Genomic DNA, 21,696 nt, shown 5'->3' on the forward strand with positions numbered 1-21,696 from the left:
GCACACCTTCAAAAGTAAACAAAAAACCGTGCAGCGTCAAAGTAAAAGCTTCTGCTATACAAAATAGTTACACAGAGAGCCATGATTTGTCCAATCTATTGGTTTTTTATTTGTTTGCTAATAAATGTAGTGTTGAATTTTTTCCTTTATTATTCATTACGTGCCTTTTGGGCACATATACAATGCGCATGAATTTCCAAAACTACTTTTCAAAGCATTGGTGTTTGGCTGCACATAGAAGTAATGAAGGGAAGGGGTTGAATTTATAACGCTTATTTTCACTTTCGATGCAACTGTTCATTTTTTGGCACTGAGAGACATATTTTTATTTATAGCTGCTTACAAAACAATTCAGCCGCTCTATGGCACATTTCCAATATTAAAAGCTTGAGAGAGAGAGAGAGAGAGAGAGAGAGAGAGAGAGAGAGAGAGAGAGAGAGAGAGAGAGAGAGAGAGAGAGAGAGATCGCCAGATTTTTCTACAAAATATGCATAATGACATTACAAAAGAGCCCGGCTTTCAATTCTACTTCAGTACTTTTATTTTTTTGTATGGTATTTTGTATTGTGTAGATAAATGAACACCAACATCATGTTTGATATTTAAAATTTTAATGTATTTTTTTTCTTCTTCAGAATATGCCTCTACGAAAGAAATCAACCAGAACCAAATTCGATCAGAAAAAAAGATACATACAAAACAAAACTAACAAAAGAAAACATCCCCAAGATGAACTCCCTGTACCAAAAAAAAGAAAAACCTCCACTGCATTTGGATCTCTCAATGACTATTATTTGACTAAGTCACATTTGCCTGCACGTAATGACATTGGTAAAATGGAATTTATTTGTTTAAACTGCTCCTCTCTGATGTGGAAACATGAACTGCACAATGGATCCCTTGGTATTAATGCCACATTTTCTACATGCTGCATGCAAGGCAAGATACTCTTACCACCTCTACATGAACCACCAGATATCCTCAAGAATTTTTTAACAGATGATTCTCCACAAGCAAAACATTTCAGAAAAAATATTCGTGGATTTAATTCCAGTCTCGCATTTGCTTCTCTAGGAGTTAAAGAAGATTTGCTTCAGTCACATGGACCTTATACATTCCGCATTTCCGGATCGGTATATCACAGGATAGGACATTTATTTCCATCTGAAGGGAAAAGTCCAAAGTTTGCTCAAATTTACATTTATGACACTGAAAATGAGCTACACAATAGAATACAGTGGAATAAATCTTTAGATCTAGACGTTCTGAATGCTCTACAGAAAATGATGCATAATTGTAATCCATTTATTGATAGTTTTAAACATGCTGCTGAAATTATAAAAACAGATCAAAATGCAAAAATGATAATTTGTGCAGACACCAACAAAGATTCCAGAAGATATAATCTGCCAACTACATCAGAAATATCTGTTATAATTCCTGGAAATAACTCGATGCAACCTTCGAATCGAGATATTGTGTTGTATAAACATTCCATTAATGACCCCCAACATCATGAAATAATGCACATCAATGAAACTCATCCAAAGTATGATTCTTTGCATTATGTTTTTATTATTTCCTCATGGAGAAGATGGTTGGAGTATTGGCATTCAGAAGAATAACCGTAAATGCGACAAAAATGTGACAATGATGGAATTTTACTCCTATCGCTTAATGCAAAGAACTGGGTTTAATCTCATTTTGAAAAGCGGACGGTTACTTCATCAGTATGTTGTTGATATGTATGCTAAAATAGAAAAAGAAAGATTAAACTGTTGTCTTCTGCATCAACATGAGTTAAGAGCTGAGCTGTATCAAGGACTGGCTGATGCTGTGTCTTATGGTGATACTAATGGAGCAACAGTAGGCCGAAAAATTATTTTGCCATCTTCATTTACTGGTAGTCCACGTTTTATGCACCAGCTCTATCAAGATGCTATGTCCATAGTAAGAAAGTTTGGAAAACCAGATCTGTTCATAACATTCACATGCAATCCTAACTGGCCAGAAATAAAATCTGCGCTTTTTAATGGACAATCCCCAGCAGACCGTCCTGATTTGACAGCACGTGTATTCCATCAAAAATTAAAAGAACTTTTAAATGATATTGTTGAAAAAGAAGTGTTTGGGAAACCTCTAGCATATGTGTATGTTATTGAATTTCAGAAACGTGGATTACCACATTGCCACATCCTTATAATTCAAAATAACAACAGTAAACCATTGTCACCTGATGATTATGACAAGTTTGTGTCTGCTGAAATTCCGGTTGCACATAAATTACCCATTCTACATTCCTTAGTAACATCTCACATGATTCATGGACCATGTGGTGAAGCTAACAAAAATTCTCCTTGCATGCAAGACAATAAATGCTCTAAAAGGTTCCCAAAACAATTCTGTGAGCGTACATTTCAATCAACTGATGGGTATCCAAAATACAGTCGCAGAGACAATGGAATTACAGTGGAAAAGAATGGTGTTATCCTAGACAATAGATGGGTTGTACCTTATAATCCATTCCTTTTATCTAAATATACAGCACACATTAACGTTGAAATTTGTACCAGCGTTTCTGCAGTTAAATATCTTTATAAATATATTTATAAAGGACCAGATCGAGTCATGGCCAGTATTGTACAAGATGAATCTAATACATGTACCACAATAAATGAAATCAGTAATTTTACTGATGCAAGATACATATCTGCATCAGAAGCCTGCTGGCGCATATTTCACTATGAATTGCACAACAGATCACCTGCCATTCAGCGTCTTGCCATTCATCTTCCTAATCAAGAAACTGTTCTATACAAAGTTGGCAATGCACTTCAGTCTTTGGAACATGCAAAGAACACCACACTTACTGCATGGTTTGAAATAAATGCACATGACCCATCTGCAAGAGGAATCTTATACCATAATTTTTCTGAACACTTTACATGGGATTCAACTGTATCGAAATGGAAACATCGAAAAAAGGGCAATGTTATAGGTAGACTTTACCAAGTCAATCCTACTGAAGGAGAAAGATTTTACTTGAGACTTCTTTTGCACCATATACCTGGATGTAAATCTTTTGAAGATCTGAGAACTTTAGATAACGGTACAATTTGCACATCATTTAAGGAAGCGGCCCTAAAACGTGGATTCATAGAGGATGACCAAGAATGGGTAGACTGTCTACAGGAAGCAACTTATACTGCCACAGCATCGCAGCTGCGATCTCTCTTTATTACTATACTTATATTTTGTGAGCCAGCCAATCATGTTCTACTTTGGGAAAAATTCAATACATACATGTCAGAAGATTTTTTGTATCAAGCAAAAGACATTCCTGACCATTTTAAAGAAGGATATGTTACTAATCTGCTCCTTGATAGTTTAGATGAACAACTACATCATCATGGAAAATCGTTGCAAGACTTCCCTGGAATACCGCAACCATCACATACATCTACCCTTTCCTGTCATGTACAATTTAATCTCGATGAACAATTACAGTTAGCAGAAAAAAATGAGTCACTTTTGAATAAAGACCAAATTTTTGTTTATAACACCATAATTAATGCAGTTCGTGGATTTTCAAAACAAAGGACATTTTTTGTTGATGGGCCAGGTGGTTCTGGAAAAACATTTTCGTATAACACAATTTTAGCACGTATTCGCTCTCAAAGAAAAATAGCCATAGCAGTGGCATCTTCTGGAATAGCTGCAGAATTGCTAGCTGGTGGAAGAACTGCACATTCAATGTTTAAAATACCTATTCCAATACAGGAAACGAGTACATGTAATGTAGGGAAGCAAAGTAATGCTGCAAAGTTGATACATGATGCATCTATTATCATTTGGGATGAAGCTCCTATGGTTCACAAGTATGTTTTAGAATGTGTTAATAGAACTCTTTGTGATATCATGGACTGTGAAGATACCTTCGGAGGTAAAGTCATCTTACTAGGTGGTGACTTCAGACAGGTTCTGCCAGTGATAAGACATGGTGGGCAAGCCGATATTATTGAAAGTACCCTTAAAAAGTCTTTTTTATGGTCCTTTGTGAAAACTTTACATTTAACAATTAATATGCGGGTACAAAAACGTGCATCACATACAAATGATATGTTTGAAAAATTTGTTTTGGATGTTGGAAATGGAGCAAACCAAATTGTAGAAAATGGAATGTCCGTTATTAAACTCCCAGAAGAAATTTGCTTGGATCCCAATGAAGATGGACTTCAACAGTTAATATATTCTGTTTATCCAATTTTACAAATGTTTAATGAGCAAGACAAGTCTTACTTCGGAAGAGCAATATTAACAACAACAAATGAAAATGTTGACAAAATAAACAAATTGGTAATGGACAAACTTCCTGCTTTGCCAGAAAATACAAGAACATATTTAAGTGCTGATAGTGTACCCGATGAAGAACAACAAGCCTTATACCCAGTTGAATTTCTCAACTCACTAACACCTTCTGGAATGCCACCACACAGACTGTACTTGAAAACGAATGCTCCAGTAATTCTTTTACGTAATATTAATCCAATAGAAGGACTACTCAATGGAACAAGACTGTCCATTATTCACTTGGGAAAGAAAATTATTCAAGCCAAAATTGTTACAGGTCTGCATACAGGAAATTCTGTTTTTTTTACCAAGAATAACCATCATTCCATCCGACTCAGGTTTACCATTTGATCTTAAACGCAGACAATTTCCAGTTCGTCCTGCTTTTGCTATGACCATTAACAAAGCCCAAGGCCAAACTCTTGACTACATAGGACTAAATCTTTCAGAACCGGTTTTTTCGCATGGTCAGTTGTATGTAGCTTTGTCAAGGGTTCATTCCTTCCAGGCAGTCACAATTCTTTTAACAAAGACATCATCTTCCAATGGACAATACACTACTCAAAACATTGTTTACAAAGAAGTTTTGAACTAGAAATATGTCACTATTTCTGTTTTTAATACTTTTTTATCTCATATCTATATGTACTTATTCAAAGATATTACAATAATTTCTATCAAAACAGACTTTTACAGCTGGTCAGTCATGAGTTTTATATCATGTATTAAGTACATTTCATATTCTTCATTTTAATAATGATCTCTTGAATGCCCTATTTGTTTTTTGTTTTTTTTGGGGGGGGGGGGAGATTTGCTGGATAATTTGTTCTGCTTCACATCTGCTAATTGTGTACAAATACCAGTATAGAGTCAGTATAGCACATTCGTCCATTTTCATCTCTGCTTTTACTGATTTTATGCATGTCAGTTGTATGTAGCTTTGTCAAGGGTTCATTCCTTCCACGCAGTCACAATTCTTTTAACAAAGACATCATCTTCCAATGGACAATGCACTACTCAAAACATTGTTTACAAAGAAGTTTTGAACTAGAAATATGTCACTATTTCTGTTTTTAATACTTTTTTATCTCATATCTATATGTACTTATTCAAGGATATTACAAAAATTTCTATCGAAAGAGACAGTTACAGCTGGTCAGTCATGAGTTTTATATCATGTATTAAGTACATTTCATATTCTTCATTTAATAATGATCTCTTGAATGCCCTGTTTGTTTTTTTCTTTTTTTTTGGGGGGGGGGGAGAGATTTGCAAGATAATTTGTTCTGCTTCACATCTGCTAATTGTGTAAAAATACCAGTATAGAGTCAGTATAGCACATTCGTCCATTTTCATTTCTGCTTTTACTGATTTTATGCATGTCTATTACCTATGTGCATATAAAGTTTATGTACTAGCAGTGTTTTTTTTTTTGAGATCATATTTTGAACAAGTTAAGACCTGCAGTGTTAAATTTCTTGCAATTTCTTTTTCACACCTTTACTTAAATAACTGATTTAGTAAAAAATAAAATACCAGCTTAGCACATTTGTATCAGCAGTGTCCAACTCTTTGTTGTTGTTGTCATATGTTCAATAAATATCCTGATTTCTTATATTATATTTGTTTCGACACTAACAAAAGGTGCTTTCTGCACTTCGAGAAAAATATATCACCTAAAGGTGTATTGAGTCTTAAAACTCATTTTCAACATGATGTACCTGCCTTAATTGTGCCGGAAAAATGTCCAGACATTGGACTATCCATGTTCAGAAATCACTGGTGTTCACTTACTTTGGGGAAAATGATGAATTTAATTACTTATTCTTAGTTAAATATATAATGCTTACAATATTTGAATCTATATTAAATTGTGTAACTACATGTAACTGAAAATAACAATTTCGTCTATTTTTATCGTAGGGCAAATCAATCTAACTGCATAAAAATACCGTATAAATAGTCTAACAAACTCTTTAGTGTGCAGTGTTTAGAGCTTCCTTAATGTAAGCTGCGGCATGATCCGAACTCATGACTTGATTTATAGCTAACTGGGGGATCAAACAAATTCTGCGCCAAGCCGTTACGCATCAATTTTTCAAATTAAAAAAAAACAAACCAGAATTATACTCGCATTCATTGTTTATTCCAAAAGTACCTTACAATATCAATGTTGATGTATCCATTTCGTGAATTTCCGATATGCAATGTCAACCCGTGCACGCACGGGTCTAAGTCTAGTTACCTTTAAAAATACATTTTAGAAGTTGCAGCTGTTTATAAATTCATTAAAAAGACGCGCAGAATCAAGTGGTCATATGTCGTTTGATATGGGATTTATGACGTCTATTTATATAATTGTTTTCATTAAAATTATTTCATTATTTCAAGCTTGTGGGTGGAATGAAATCAGTTTCACATGTTAGATGACATAAAGATGTCCTCTACCCACTTTTTCTCGCAGCAACTATTTTTTTAAAATTTACATAAAAAGTTGAATCATCATGAAGTTGCCCCCCTCCCCCCATTTTTGTAGCATGTAAAAAAATTGGACGAAAATCATGAAATTATGAGTGAAATTTTGAAAATTTTGGAAAATTCTAAAAAAAAAAAATTCTTTTTTTGTTTGTCAAGATTTGTTGGATGAGTTTGCCCCCCCCCCCCCCCCCCACATTCAAAAACGATGCTACGTGCTTGGAAATTACTCATTTCTTTATTCCCCTCTTTAATAAACAAAACAAACTAACAAACATAACCGATCCAGATAAATATAATTACATGTATCAAAAATAAACTTCAAAAACAAACTACACATTCATCCTTCACCCACCATATTGCCTTTTCGATATTTGTCATCGTTGTAGACCCGTGTAACAATCTGTTACATTATATATGTAAGTAGGTGCTTGCACGACAAAGAACCCCTTGCTGATCTAAATTTTCATTAACGCATACAAAGAAAATATATTTTGATTTATTTTTTAATTTCTTTTGATGTAAAAAAAGAGAAGAAATTGGTTCTCAGTCTCTCTTTATGCCTGTTTGTTAGCGGTTAATCGAAGTTCATTTTGAATATCCTTTTGTAATTTAAAAAATGCGATGTAAAGGACTAAAGCCAGAAACTATGAAAATCGGCCCTGTCCCCAGACTTATTCATATTTTGTGAGATTAATGGTCACAATATTTGCTTCCTAGAATAATTTACTTTTTGTCGATATCTCTATTCGTTTCATAATTACAAGCTTCTAAACATACCATCAAATTCTGCGCTCTGACGTCGTGACGTCATGTCGACTGTCATAAATATGAACTTGGTTTGGAAGTAGATAAAAACATAAAAGGTTGATTAAATTAGAAAAATCTTTTAAAATAATTTTGTTGAAATTAGATTTGATTTTATTCATAAATACAACAATAACATTGAACTAGAGCAAAGCTCGTTGCAAAGCAACGAGTGGGTCTTCCGTTAATGATGGAAGTAAAGCTGTAAGTTCCTGTAAGAAGCAGAGCTCTTATACCAATAGCAAGAAAAACTAAAATAAAAAGATGAAAAAAATCGAATTAGTCCTGGTACGACTTAACAAAATACAAATTATTTTAAATACGACTTAACAAAAACCTTTCCGATTTCAAGAACGACTTAACAAAAAATATTCGATTGTGTTTAAGTACGAATTATCAATTTCCGAATTATTTTAGGTACGATTTAATTTATCTTTGAACACAACTTTATTTCCTTAACCAAGAACGTGGAATCAAAATTTCCGGAAAACTCAATTTTTAAATCCCAATATCTCTGTAAGGCATCGTCCGATTTTAAAACGGATTTCAGTTTAAATTAAGCTTAATAAAAGCTCCTTTGTTGCTTTATGATTTATATCAAATTATTGATCAGAAAAGAGTTATTATAAAAGACTTAGTAGCCCTTCAGGCCCTTAATTTGAAGGGTCAGCCCCTTTTTCTTGATTTCAAATAAAAGGTCTCGCTAATATAAACATATTTTGTTCTAAAAGTGTTCATGAATTTTCAACCGTTTTTGAGATATCTAAACAACTGTATTTTAGGGACCGACCCTTTAACCCCTTACCGGGGCCATTAACAACAAAATGTTTGGTATCATATTGTTAAAAACATTATTTTTAGCCACTTTTGTTCTACATTGCTTTTACAAAATATTTATCCTTTTTCAGATATTAACGATCAAAATATTGAATTATGTCCCCTTGAAACCCCTAATTACATAATTTATGACTTAGGTATGGTACTGTATAGATGAACAGATGTACAAACAACATTTTTGCTTCTATAATTAATAACAAATTATTGTTCAGTAAAGAGTCATTGTAAGAAGACATTACAGCCCTCTTGGCCCCTAATTTGAGGGGCCAGCCCCTTTTTCTTGATATTAAATGAAAGGTCTTGCAAATACAAACATATTTTGTTCTACAAGTGTTCAAGAAATGTTAACCGTTCTTTAGAGATATGTACAAATATGTTTAAGGGGCCGACCCTTTAACTCCTAAATGGTGTCATAAACAAAAACATTTAAGGTAGCATACTGTACAAAACATTATTTTGAGCAACTTTTGTTCTACATTGCTTTTAAAAATATTTCTCCTTTTTCAGATATTAATGATCAAAGTTTTGAATTTCTGGCCCCTTGAAACCCCTAATTACGTAACATATGACTTAAGTATGGTACTGTAAAAATAAACAGCCCAACAATGAATATTTTTGCTTCTATAATTAATAACAAATTATTATTCAGTAAAGAGTTATTGTAAGAAGACTTTACAGCCCTCTTGGCCCCTAATTTGAGGGGCCAGCCCCTTTTTCTTGATATTAAACGAAAGCCCGTGTAATTTGAAACAACTTTTGCATTACATGTTTTAACAAAATATTTATACATCAAAAGATATCATAGAAAATGTGCAAAAATCTCGTGAAAAAATTTGGTGCCAATTTTCAGGTTCAGGCGAGCTTTGAGGCCTTTAGCAATTTTCATCATTGGAAGCATGGGGGTACATCTACATACATTCGTCTACAATCCCTGAAAATTTCAAGCTTCTATCTTGATTAGTTTCGGAGGAGATGCGTGGACAAAATGACCCTTAAAAATTTACGAAATCGTCAATATCTGAAACCGGAAGTGACGTCATCATTTGAAAATTTTATAATATGTAGCGCCGATCATGCTTTATCCGTCCTGAAAATTTTGTGCGAATCAATTGGATAGTTTTTGAGAAAAAGCGCTCCAAAAAAGTCAGAAAAAGAAAAAAAAGAATAATAAAGAAAAAGAAACCGTAGAATAACAAGAGGGTCTTCCGTTGGAAACGGAAGACCCTAAAAATAATATTCATGTACATATCAATAATTTTATCTTGTTTGTCATTGGTTGTATTATAAATGACGATTATTTACAGATTCTTGTACAGCATATACACCCATTATTATCATTATATAAGTTAATTAGAATTTAAAAAAAAATGAAATACACAAGAAAACAAATCTAAATCCAATTATCATAAGATAAATATCTTCGATTCAATTAATAAATATATCAAGAATAATTTTTCTAAAGAAAAGACATATGAGTAGTAAAACAGTCAGATAAATGTAATTCTAAGTAAATAGGTTATGTATTTTAAAAGTTGTGTACTAGATAAAAATTTAAAACTCTTAAATCTAATGAAAAAGAGAGCAGGAACAATTTCAATTAATAATAAATATATACATCTAGACAAAAAATACAGTACATTATATTTATCATTGGATTCATTTCATTGCCTCTCTCTCTCTCTCTCTCTAAATCATCACACTACTACATGTACCGCATTTCAATACAATGGAATTCTAAACATTATATAATAAATATCCTCAAAACAACAACAAAAACTCACACAAACAGGAACAAGTAATTAAAAGATCAAAATCAATATATTCGAAAGGACATTACCATGCATACGTAGTTGCTACACCCGCAGTGTACACCCGTCTCTCTCTCTCTCTCTCTCTCTCTCTCTCTCTCTCTCTCTCTCTAAAAATCATAAAACAAATCTCTACTTAACAGTTTCATCTTATATATACAGAGCAATGGTAATATGGCTAAGACAATTATGATATTCACTACCACAACCAGTAACTGTTCATTCCTCGGGTACACTGTCACAACTGCTCGCATCACTGTCAGACTCATCAACGGGAGGTGGAATGTCTGCTGCATCAAGAACATGCTCACCCCAATCACGCACACCGTACTTCCCTCCCTCATGTCTTCTTTTTGACAGGTACCAAATGATGGCCGCTATATGGGAGCACATACCCACTACTCTGGCACCTGCCCTGCATGTACAGTACCATGCATCTACCGAACAGTCAGAGAACTCAATACAGACCAAGTACTGTTTTGATGATGTGTGGCGACTCTGAATCTTTACCCGCAGTAGCCTGTCATTATCCTTATGGAACCAAATGTCACAGTCCCCATCAATATGCTCTTGGATATAGCTGCGAGAAAGCTTCAGTTGATAGGTCCCGCAAGTCAAGTTCCGTAACTGCTCCTCGTCCAGGGTGGGGAAGTTCTCTATTCCACACTCGGGGACTGGCTGCCACTGAGTTGGCCTTCTGTTTAGACCATTATCTTCAACCAATCGTTGGAGATTATTTACCTGTTAAAAACACAATTAAGCAATCCATTAAATTTTACATTTCATATTAAATTCACATATCTTATTTTATTTACTTATGTGGGATAAGCTCGGTAAAATGTTAAACGATTTATAAAATATGTCTCCTTTTTCAGTGTTGATTAAGTACGCGGGTTAGTCGTACCTGTTTAGACGGATAAAGCATTTTAGCTGCGTCTGCCTCGTCTTCCTCTATACTGTAACTTTTGCTCAGAGGTGGGAAGAATTTATTTGACAAGGCGCATACAATTCTGACATAATCTCCAACGAAAGGGATCTGATTTGTAGGGAGGGTACGGTCCAAATATCGCCACCTTTTGATTCTGGCATTGGATGACTCAACTACCCATCTTATCTGTTCAAGGATAAAATCAGAGATACTATTTTTGTCAGTAGTTGTATATAAAACATGGTGCATTGATAATATTTTTTTTTTTCAGATTTCTTACCTTTGTAACAAGTCTGCTCTTATTGGCATCACTAGTGCTCATCTGTTTTTGTCCCTTCTCTAAAAATCGAGGCATTTCTGCTTGAATGCCTAAATCTTCAAGCAGGGGCAAAGCATCTCTAAATCCTCTGTCAACGATGAAAATGTCGTCTTCACTTAGCCAATTCTTGATGTCCTCTGCATTTGTTTTCATGATATGTTCAAGGATTGATGCATCGTTGTTTTTATGGTCTGCTAGGTATGGTCCTTGAATTGAGACAAAATAGCCTGTGGTTGTCACGATTACCATGGGCTTGATGAGCGACCTTCCTTTGTGGATGCTGTAAGAGCGGCGTTGATATCTGAAGTTGTTGCTCTTGGCGGTGTATATATAGGTTCCATCTAAAACCAGTATGGCCTGACTCTTGTCTATGTCGCCGAACAATGTTTGGGCTAGATGGCGAGTGTGGTCGTTGATTACATCTTCTCTTGTGATGTGTTCAAATCCAAGATTATATGGGACAAAACAAGTCATCATCGCATTTCTAACAGCACTGATTGCTCTTCTTAACCTGGATTTTGAAGTACGAAATAAAGTTGACAGTATTTGATTTGATAATCCAGATTTCAACTTGCATAGAAATATGGCTGTAGATTTTCGTAAACTTCTAGATGGTGTCTGTTTAACATGATCTTTCAAACAGTCACAAAGAGTTTGGAAATTGTCCATACTAAGTCCAAGCAGAGATAGACAATCAGAATCTGTAAGAGTTTGCAGATCATCAAAGTCAAGATGGGTTTGTTCATTTCTTTGGCATAGAACGTGCATGTGCTGCAGTAAACTAAGGATGGCGGTTCTGTTGACAAATGCATGATCTGTTGTTGGAAGTTGTTCTATAGCTGCACTTGTTAAAAGTCCATCTTTCACATGTGCGGGACAGCATCTATTTCCAGATGGAATCAAAACATTGTGTTGAATAAACACGGCTGTGCGACACTCTGCGGATATAACAACAAGTTTTGGTCAAGGCTTTTTACAAACGATGCAATATGCATGAGTCTTTGCTGTGGAAAGAAGTTGCAAGGATACTGAAGGTGGACTAGATAACTGTCTTCTGTCACTTGTTTGAGAAGACGAACTCACAGATTGTTGAGTTTCAGTGGGTTTATGGCATGACTTTTCTCTGTAATATATGTTCCTACACTTACTGCAGATGACTGAATTTTCTTTTCCTTCCAACAGAAATTTTTTCTTCAGATATTTTCTTATGCTTTTGTCAATGCGGCGTCTTTCCTTAGGTTTTGTTCGTTTTGAACACAAAACACAATTGAAGTACTCCGTTTTGTGTCCTGGCATTATCTGTAAAATAATAACAAAATGGGTACTAGGTAACTCATTTATAAGTATTAAGTTATATTTAATAATATTTTCTACAGTAATGCTGCGTTTATAAATTGGCTTTAGATCATGTGCATTTCACATTAGAATTATTCTGGAGCTAAATAGTTATAATTGTTCTTCAGTATGTCGTATAGACAATTTAAATCACATCAAACTGAACTAAAAAAAATTATCATTTATAATTTCAGTTAACGTTACAGTAAGTGCAAGGCGAATTGCACATATTCATGTGGGAAATCTGAATTCAATCATTAATTTAAATTCAATCTTAAACATTTATTTGCGATGATCTCACAAAGCATTATTTACTTACCAGTTTATGAATTACATTTCCTCTTATATATCTAATCTGTTATTGTTCTCTAGTGTAATAGTTAAATGTACATGTAATATACATATATATATATACCTTGTGTGCTTAAAATTCATTAGCTTTAAACCAGGATCTTCATCTGAATGAACTTTGAATTGTTTACAAGCAGGACATTTCGATTTTGATATCACTGCTTAATTTTGCTTTTTAACACCCCTTTGGATCCACCTCTGGATATTTATCATTTGTTTGATTAGAAAAATACTAACTTGAAAATATTATAATATGCAATTTAGATATAAACCTTATTCAGATTTCCCCATTCTTAATTATGTTATAATGTATATAAATAACAAATCATTGTGTTAATTTGTTTTATTGATTATCATTTTTTCGAAGGTGATAAGAAATGCTGAAAATATATATAAAAAATCATCGCAAAAAAAGTTTATTTCCAAGAAAGGTAACTCTCAAAATTAGGGGCTGTCAACATTCCACAACAATGATATTATGTAATTTCCCATATTTTTATAACAATTAATTTGTTAGCCTTGAAGGCACTTATTATGCAGATTCATATCATCTGAACTTTTAAAATATGTTGCATGCTATCCATGATACTGTCCTTGTGAGAAAGGCTTCATACAATAGCAAATCCGGGTGCTGATGGGCTCAGTAAAAAACAAAAGCAATAACTTTGATTAAATAAGTCAATATTAACTAGGTACTAGTTTGATTCGATCTTCTAAATTGTGTATTGCATTTGACGCTTCGTGATATAGTACAGACACAAGCCGAAAATGGCGACATATATGCAGAAGAAACCGCGCCGCAGACGACAGCAGCAGTATTAATTTCACCTTAAATATCGCTGTCAATAGTTTTCCTCTACGTTTAATAAAAAGAAACAAATACTTACCACGCCAATATCTCATAATTTCACATCTTGTTTTCAGGGGGTAATAGGTTGTTGGTTTGACAGATCCATCGTTGTGTTGACAATGAATATCTATTTTTAGCATGCTGGAAAATCCCTTTTTAATGTGGTAACTCGTTCGTCGGAATCAATGCGAATAAGAGATTCGAATTTTTATTTTTACGTTAAAACACAAGAATTCTCCGATATCCAAGAGTTTAACTATTTGAAATGGGGGATAAATTCAATTAATATTGTCTTAACAAGTATAAAACGCAAATCCGGATTGCGTCAAGGTATTCAAAAATAGTTAAATAAAGTATGGCGCCACACTTAAACCAACACAAAACCGATTAATTATTATTCGATTTTCATCAATGTATCTCTATGTAAAATTTTATTTTGGTTTAAGGTTGGCGCCTATATGGAATCAATAAAAATAACTGAGCGTATCTGTAAAAATTGGCTGATTTTACCATACCGTGTCCGGTTTTAGCTCATATAAAAGCGTCCGTGGTGTTTCCCGAAACATTTTCGAGGCGGAAATGTAAAGACAAATGTGTCATGAGTAACTGACAACAAATTGGCTTCAAAGTAATGAAGTTTGATTTTTACGGATATACAGGGCCAAAATCATACATATTTGGCTTTAGTTCTTTTTTATCATGCAATATTTCGGATAAAGCAATGAAGAGTTGTTTCTTGAAATTTTATTAGACCATAAAATTGTAAAATGCTAACATTGAAAATTGTGCCCGATTTCTTTCTTTTTTTTTAAGGTAAAACTTTATTGATTTAAAAAATGATTCTTTGAGACAAACAAATTGACATATTCAATAAGAGTTTGACAATCTCTAACTGCATGTCTGTGGCTTTTAGTCAGAAAAAGAATCGGATGGACGACCTAGGACACAGATCGTCCATCCGAATTTCTTGAAAATTGCCATTATTTTCGTACGCGGACGCAATACTCACCGAGACTAAATGGTTCGTATCTTAAGTTTTAACTGCTTTGAAAGGTAAAATTGGTTTTCTGATAATTATGAACATGAATATTTAAATAAAAATGGTTAAAATTATAGTAAAATTACCGGCATCGGTCTTCTCCGTGCGCGGATCTAGAAGGGGAAGGGTTACAGACCTCCCCCCCCCCCCCAGCGAAATTTCTTTCAATTATGTGTACATTATAAACTTACCAAATATGCCTCGGACATCCCTTGGCAAACTCAAATAACCGTCTGACTTTTCAACCCCCACCCCGGAAAAATTTTCTGATCCGCGCATGTTCCCCCTCCTCGAAATACAAAATTATTCTTCAAAACCCCTTGTAAAATTTCAAGGATCTCCGCATATATACTAAGAGATTCATTGGCGCTTGCGTTCGATAAAAATGCGTGTAAAACGTTTGCCAATGATCTTTTTACCTTCGTACCGGGCATAACCACAGTCCCACTCTGTGAATAAAATGCGGCGAATCAAACTAGAGACAACGTGTTAAGATCTGTATTTGCTTATAAACATGTAGTATTATCGTGCAAAATGCACTGTTCAATATTTTTTTTTGACTTTGCTTGTAAAATTCGTAATTTTTTTACTCACAGTTTATTTCTTACAAAGTTACTTTTTTATTTAGTGATTGACACTTTTCATACTTTATATGTGATTTCAAAGAGACAGAGTGTCATGTCTCAAGGACTGTTAATCTCTTAAAACAACATTGTGCAATTATCAGATTTTCATTTCTTGGACATCAAAGACTCACTGAGTTTATTTAATTATTTTATATCTGTGAACCTTTCACTCAGCTTACTTATATCATTACCTTTCAATTTATACTCACTGTTAAGATTCTTATAAATAGTTATGTACAATTGTCAATGTGCAGTCTGGAATACGGCTGCCAGCCCCGGCCACGTCCGACTCTCCCAGAGTCTTGAGTCCGGAGGCCACTACTGGCCATATCCGACTTGTTTGTAACATGTCTGTCTGTTAAATTGTTATAATGTTGCCATCGTTGAGTCTCATCCAATAATGTGGAATCTTGCATCAATTGCCTGTGTATTTCTCTGGAACTGTATACTGGTGGACCTTCGGGAATACGGCAAACCTACCCTTCGTTTTAGCTTATGGCCCACAGCGCGCCACAACCTTATACCTTATACACTTTACGCCAACATTCCCTCACCCGGTTCGTACTGCACACGACCGATGCAGATCCAGACGAATTCTCTATCACCGTAAAATCTACGCGGTCACAGAATTATAATACTTTGTTTCTCAGTGTTTACACATCTAATATTGTAGTATGGTCAGATATCATTTTTTTGTAATACGTCACAAGTATGACGCAGCTACGACGGAAAACCTAATCGTTCCTTGCAACGAGCTCGTCTCTAGTTTCATAATATATTTCTATACGTTTTAAATGAACATTAATTTATTTTATTACAGTCATTTCATGCATAGCTTTTACAATTTTATGCTACATTATGGTATGCGATTTTGATGATATGCTATGAGAATTCAATACTATACTATGAGATGTTTATGCTATGAGAAATTGAAATTAAGGACTAAATGATACGGTATGCTATGCTATGGTATACTATGAGATTTGAACAAAAACACATTCATACACAGAAGAGTTCCACATATATCGAAGTAAAATTATTTAAAGTCAAAGTTTATCACTAATCTTCAAAGTGAACATTTATTTTTTCAAATAACATTAAACAACGAGTTGAAAATAATGGTGAATGCTATGCTATGGTTTGCAATAGTATGATATGACCTTTGAGATTCTCTGAGATTGTATGCTATGGTATGAGATTCCAATGTTATGGTATGGGATTCCAATGTTATGGTATCATATTCCAATGCTATGCTATGGTGTATGTTGTAAAAAATATGCTTGAACTGACTGTAACTGTTTAATTGTGCAAGTTGTTCAATGATAGGTGCACTCATTGTGAAGAAATATATGTTACTTTTGTGTCAATTGTAAAACACTTTTACACGATAATTATGAGATTTTCATTAACTTGCATTCAGAATGTTTTGTATCTTTAGCAGGTATAAACAAAACGGAATTAATGGGTGAACCTATACAACAACTTGGAGTCAATGGTGCGCTTTGTTTATTGTTATATTGGTACTGCATGTAGTTTCATTTTTTTTAAATAACATGTTGTGCCCTATAAGGGTTTGTGTTTGTACACGTATCTAAATAACAATCTTAATTTCATTGATGAAACTATACATAGTGTACAAAAGTGCGTATGGTATTTTGTACAGTAATGACATTTATAAAGCTGGTTGAAATACGCGTTTCAATATAAAAAAAAAATCTTATCTGATTTGCTCGAAAAACATTCGTAACATATATCAAACGATGAATTAGTAAGCACTGAACTCTTTCTTGACAACAGGTCATAAACATATACTTATTTAATATATTAACCTTATAACCGGTTGTTTTTTATTTATTAAAAGTACATTCATTTGCCCGGATTATATATATATATATATATATATATATATATATATATATATATATATATATATATATATATATATATATATATATATATATATATATATATATATATATATTTTGCCTCGGACTAGAATGTCTCGACGTCATTGGATGAATTGCGTCACGTGGTTACCTCATAAATTTCTTTACAGGGCAAGCGTCAAAATTTAAACGGCAACATGGCGGACGTAACGTTATTTGAGCTGATTTTTTGCACAAACATTCAACCATACCTTTAATTTTTAAGCCCCAAAATATTTAGAGTGACCCCCTTTGCCCGTGACATAATATTATGATCCTACAATAGCATCGAGGTTTGCACAAACGACTGACGAGGAAGGTAAAAAATTAGAGAATTAAGCTATGAATTTAATCGTTATATATTATCTTTTGTTTGTTTACATATCAACCGCCTCTTCTTCTTTTGACTTTACCGATCCCACAAATTTATGTAAACAGTCAGTAACGAACCTAATAAGTAATAATATATATATATATATATATATATATATATATATATATATATATATATATATATATATATATATATATATATATATATATATATATATATATATATATATATATATATATACATAAAAAATGGCATTATTATACTAATTTGTTTTTATTTTGTCATTTATTTTGCAGATAAATTAAACAAAGAATCAAATGCGAATCTACATGATCTTTTAAGAGAAAGAAAATGGATCAAGCTTTGTATTGTTCTTTTTGGAATAATGGTGTTTTTACTGTTAATCGCTCATATCTTTTGTCAATTATACAATGTCCAAGTGGAAATCGCAAATAAAATAGTTTAATTTATCACACGTTTACCAGAAAACAGCTCTAGCTTTAAGTACTACAATATTCTGTAATTATTGTTCAAGAGTTTCCTTTTGTTCAACATAAACATATACTTCCTTGTTCTGTTGGGAATTTGTTTTGTGAATTTATTTAATGATATAACTAATGACTTCCTGTGTCGATAATTAGGGGGAAAAGTTGACAGAACTTATTTATCTGCTGCAAATAGAAGATTGTATGTGTTTCTTAGTATTGAGAACCTCGTGCAGTTTAAACACAGTTTTATATCTGTAGAATAACATCGTTATGATATTTTGTGACGTAAAACAAGAATACATTTTCATCATTTAGTACTTGTATAACCAAGGTTTATGTAAATGATTGAAATGGTCGATAATATCAAAGTGCAAAATTTTCATCAATATAATTATACAATAGATCATAAAGACAGTTGGTTAGAGAGCAATAAAATACAAAATTATAATTGTTATTCTTAATTCATTAACGGTTGAAGCAGTATATCGATATTATATAATATGTTTATACATTTTTGGGGGTGTATGAATATTGTTTGGAAAAAAATGTTTTTGCTTGAACTGTATTTCTTTCTCTCTCTTGATTTCATTATGAAATATTAACTGTCAGGAATATTTTGTTTTAAAAATGTTTATCACAAAAAGTCCATTCGTATCAAGTAAATTCAGAAAAAGTGTAGTTATCAGGTTTCTCTCGGCGGAAAATCAATCTACATGTACTTGTTGGAACCTATGTAAATTATTTCAGTATCATAGATGAGATGTAGAACAATATGACCACAAAGGAAGAACGCAGAATTGCCAATGTGGATTTAACATCTTTTAGTGCAATTCATTCATACCCCCCCCCCCCCCCCCACATACACACACACCACACACGACACACAGACAACCACACACACTCTTTTTATGTAATTAAAAATCAATTATACGATTTGTTGATATTGTTAAGCACATAACAAATATCTGTTAGGTCTCAAAAATTAATCACACGGTAGTTAAAATATATATAAATGTTCAAAATACAAGTGTTACTTGCATTTTAGTTTATTAATATGGGTCCTTTCTTTTATGACAGAGACAGGTCTACAGCAACTTGCTCATTCATAAATAATTAGAAAACACATTATCCTGTTTATATTTTTTTATGTTAACGTCTACCGAGAATGATTCCCTCTATTTCTTATGAAAACGTATATTTATTTCATATCTGTATAGAAACAGACAGGACTGAAACGCACACGTTGCCAATAGTTGATTTGTCGAAACCTACAGCGACTGAAACTGACAGGACTTATGTATATACGCACCGTTAATCTATTGGACGAAACCTACAAAAATGCAAAACACATACCTATATATCTTACCTCCTGCTAAATTGTAAGAAAATAATTGGCTTACGGCAGTCACGTGAAGACTATGTATATTCCATACATAGTCAGAAGAAAATATTACCCCTTTCGAGCATTATGACGTCAGGTTTCGTATTGTAATGTTATTATAATACCTTGATTTCAATTGTTTTGTTTACTTTTTTTTTCTTTTAAAAAAGACAGTCGGTAAGATATAATCGTTATATGGTTTGTAGTTGACCTAATATGGTTTATAGATTGTCAGTAAATTCCATATTGGGGCACGATCTCCACTCTTGCCCCATATGAAATTTACTGACCATGTATAAACCATATGCATATGAACACAAACCCGTTATTTTTAAAGGGAGAAAATCCTGACTATCAACAATGCTAAAAGTTGATTTTTTAGATAATCAGAGTTGTCCCTCTTGACATGGTTTAAAACTGCATTGGGTGCTGCCTAGTTTTCTTTATTAAAAGTTCACCCTGATGGTATACATGTAGTATAAACAAGTATCTAACTCTAAATTACGTAGAATACGATTATTCACGTATTCTAGAGAAAACGCAAAAACCGTTAACAACACGCGAAAATCACTTTCTTTAATAATATATCAACAAATTCACGGTTGTCAGTATTTTCTGCATCAAAAGCATTAATACAAACGTTGCACGCTGAAAAAAAACCAAATCCAATAAAGTTTCTTCTATGTTAAAAGTCTTTGTCACCTTAAAAAAATAAGTATCGGTAGATAGTATATTACTCTTCAAGTTGGCTTTTCAAACTCGAATCTAATTGAGAACAGATATTTCATCTAACATGCAAGGCTTTAATGCCATTATGGTGCTTAGTTTTAACAATTATAAAACATAAAGAATGTCCTATCAATAAATGTGGCAGTTGATGGATGTAAATTGTAATACGTGATCTATGGATTAATGTAAATACAAGAAAATAAAAAAAAATATTTAATATACCGTGGTGAACATAAATAGAGTTTGATCATTTTTCAGATATTGTAACAGAAACCATACAATGAGGATATACTTATATTTTCATTTTAAGTTATGAACAACCTTTATCCTAAGTTTTGAAATAACATTTATTTAATGGCTGTTTCCCTTTGGGTGTTTATCCATCAGAAACATGAAATACAAACATCAAATAAAGACATGTATCATTTTTCAAAACATCTTTTTTATGATTTATAACCAATACAAATACCAAAATAATCAATATTTAAAAAAAATAGTACGTAACCACTCCTTAAAAAAACATTAACCATACCTTGTTTGATGTACATGTATATGATACATGTAACAACATTTACACCATACATATAAAACATCGTGTGAACATGAACAAAACAACTTGACACATGCACTCAATTCTAGAATTAAATTTATATCAAAATGACAAGTAGAAATGAATGCATATTATCTTTAACAATAACTGTTCAAGTTTAGTCTGGTACGGATTATTAAAAAAATAGGGGAAACATTCTCAGCATTTACAACACTAACAGTTGCCCTCGGAGATTATTGAAGGTGTCCCTGTTGAAATGATTTTAAACTGTTTTGAGTGCTGTAAAGACAGTTCTTTTAGTTCTCCCCTGCCAACAGTATACATTAGTTGGCCATAATTTAGTTCCCAAACTGGCCGCCGATGTTTAGGTAATTTGTTTCAGCGATGATCAAACTCTCTCTAAATTGATTAATACGTTTAAAAATTAAACATTTCTGCATCCGGATAAAAACAATGACATCTGTTTTGGGTTTCGTCTGCTTAAAGAAATGGGTCGCCGTTGAAGAGATTTGACACCGGAGGTTAGAAAAATCATCGCCGATTTACGTAAGACAGGTTATTCTG

At 33.1% G+C, this 21,696-nt stretch overlaps 1 protein-coding gene and 1 long non-coding RNA gene across 2 annotated transcripts in view; one reads left to right on the top strand and one right to left on the bottom strand.

Moving 5' to 3' along the window:
* Positions 1–18,936, top strand: part of LOC117686145 (uncharacterized) — a 34,950-nt gene extending 16,014 nt beyond the window's left edge. Inside the window, exons 2-3 of the long non-coding RNA XR_010709836.1 lie at positions 17,164–17,220; positions 18,281–18,936. This is a non-coding gene — a long non-coding RNA (uncharacterized lncRNA). The remainder of the gene's footprint in view (positions 1–17,163; positions 17,221–18,280) is intronic.
* On the bottom strand, positions 9,942–14,747 carry LOC117688994 (uncharacterized). Its single transcript, XM_066072127.1, has 4 exons — positions 14,098–14,747; positions 11,486–12,823; positions 11,182–11,391; positions 9,942–11,018 (listed from the first exon to the last, which is right to left on the bottom strand). The coding sequence occupies exons 2-4, from the start codon at positions 12,290–12,292 to the stop codon at positions 10,497–10,499; spliced, it is 1,539 nt and encodes a 512-aa protein (XP_065928199.1). The 5' UTR covers positions 12,293–12,823; positions 14,098–14,747; the 3' UTR covers positions 9,942–10,496.
* Positions 18,937–21,696: the final 2,760 nt, after the last annotated feature.

The sequence above is a fragment of the Magallana gigas genome, chromosome 9 (genome assembly GCF_963853765.1).
Source record: "Magallana gigas chromosome 9, xbMagGiga1.1, whole genome shotgun sequence".
Classification (NCBI taxonomy): Eukaryota; Metazoa; Mollusca; class Bivalvia; order Ostreida; family Ostreidae; genus Magallana; species Magallana gigas.

What these genes read in the sequence shown, in the direction of transcription:
- LOC117688994 (XM_066072127.1), bottom strand. Translation starts at nt 12,292, where the DNA reads ATGCACGTTCTATGCCAAAGAAATGAACAAACCCATCTTGACTTTGAT. An exon ending in AGAGCAGACTTGTTACAAAG is followed by an intron (nt 11,392 to 11,485) that starts GTAAGAAATCTG and finishes ATCCTTGAACAG; the next exon opens with ATAAGATGGGTAGTTGAGTC. An exon ending in TGCTTTATCCGTCTAAACAG is followed by an intron (nt 11,019 to 11,181) that starts GTACGACTAACC and finishes TGTTTTTAACAG; the next exon opens with GTAAATAATCTCCAACGATT.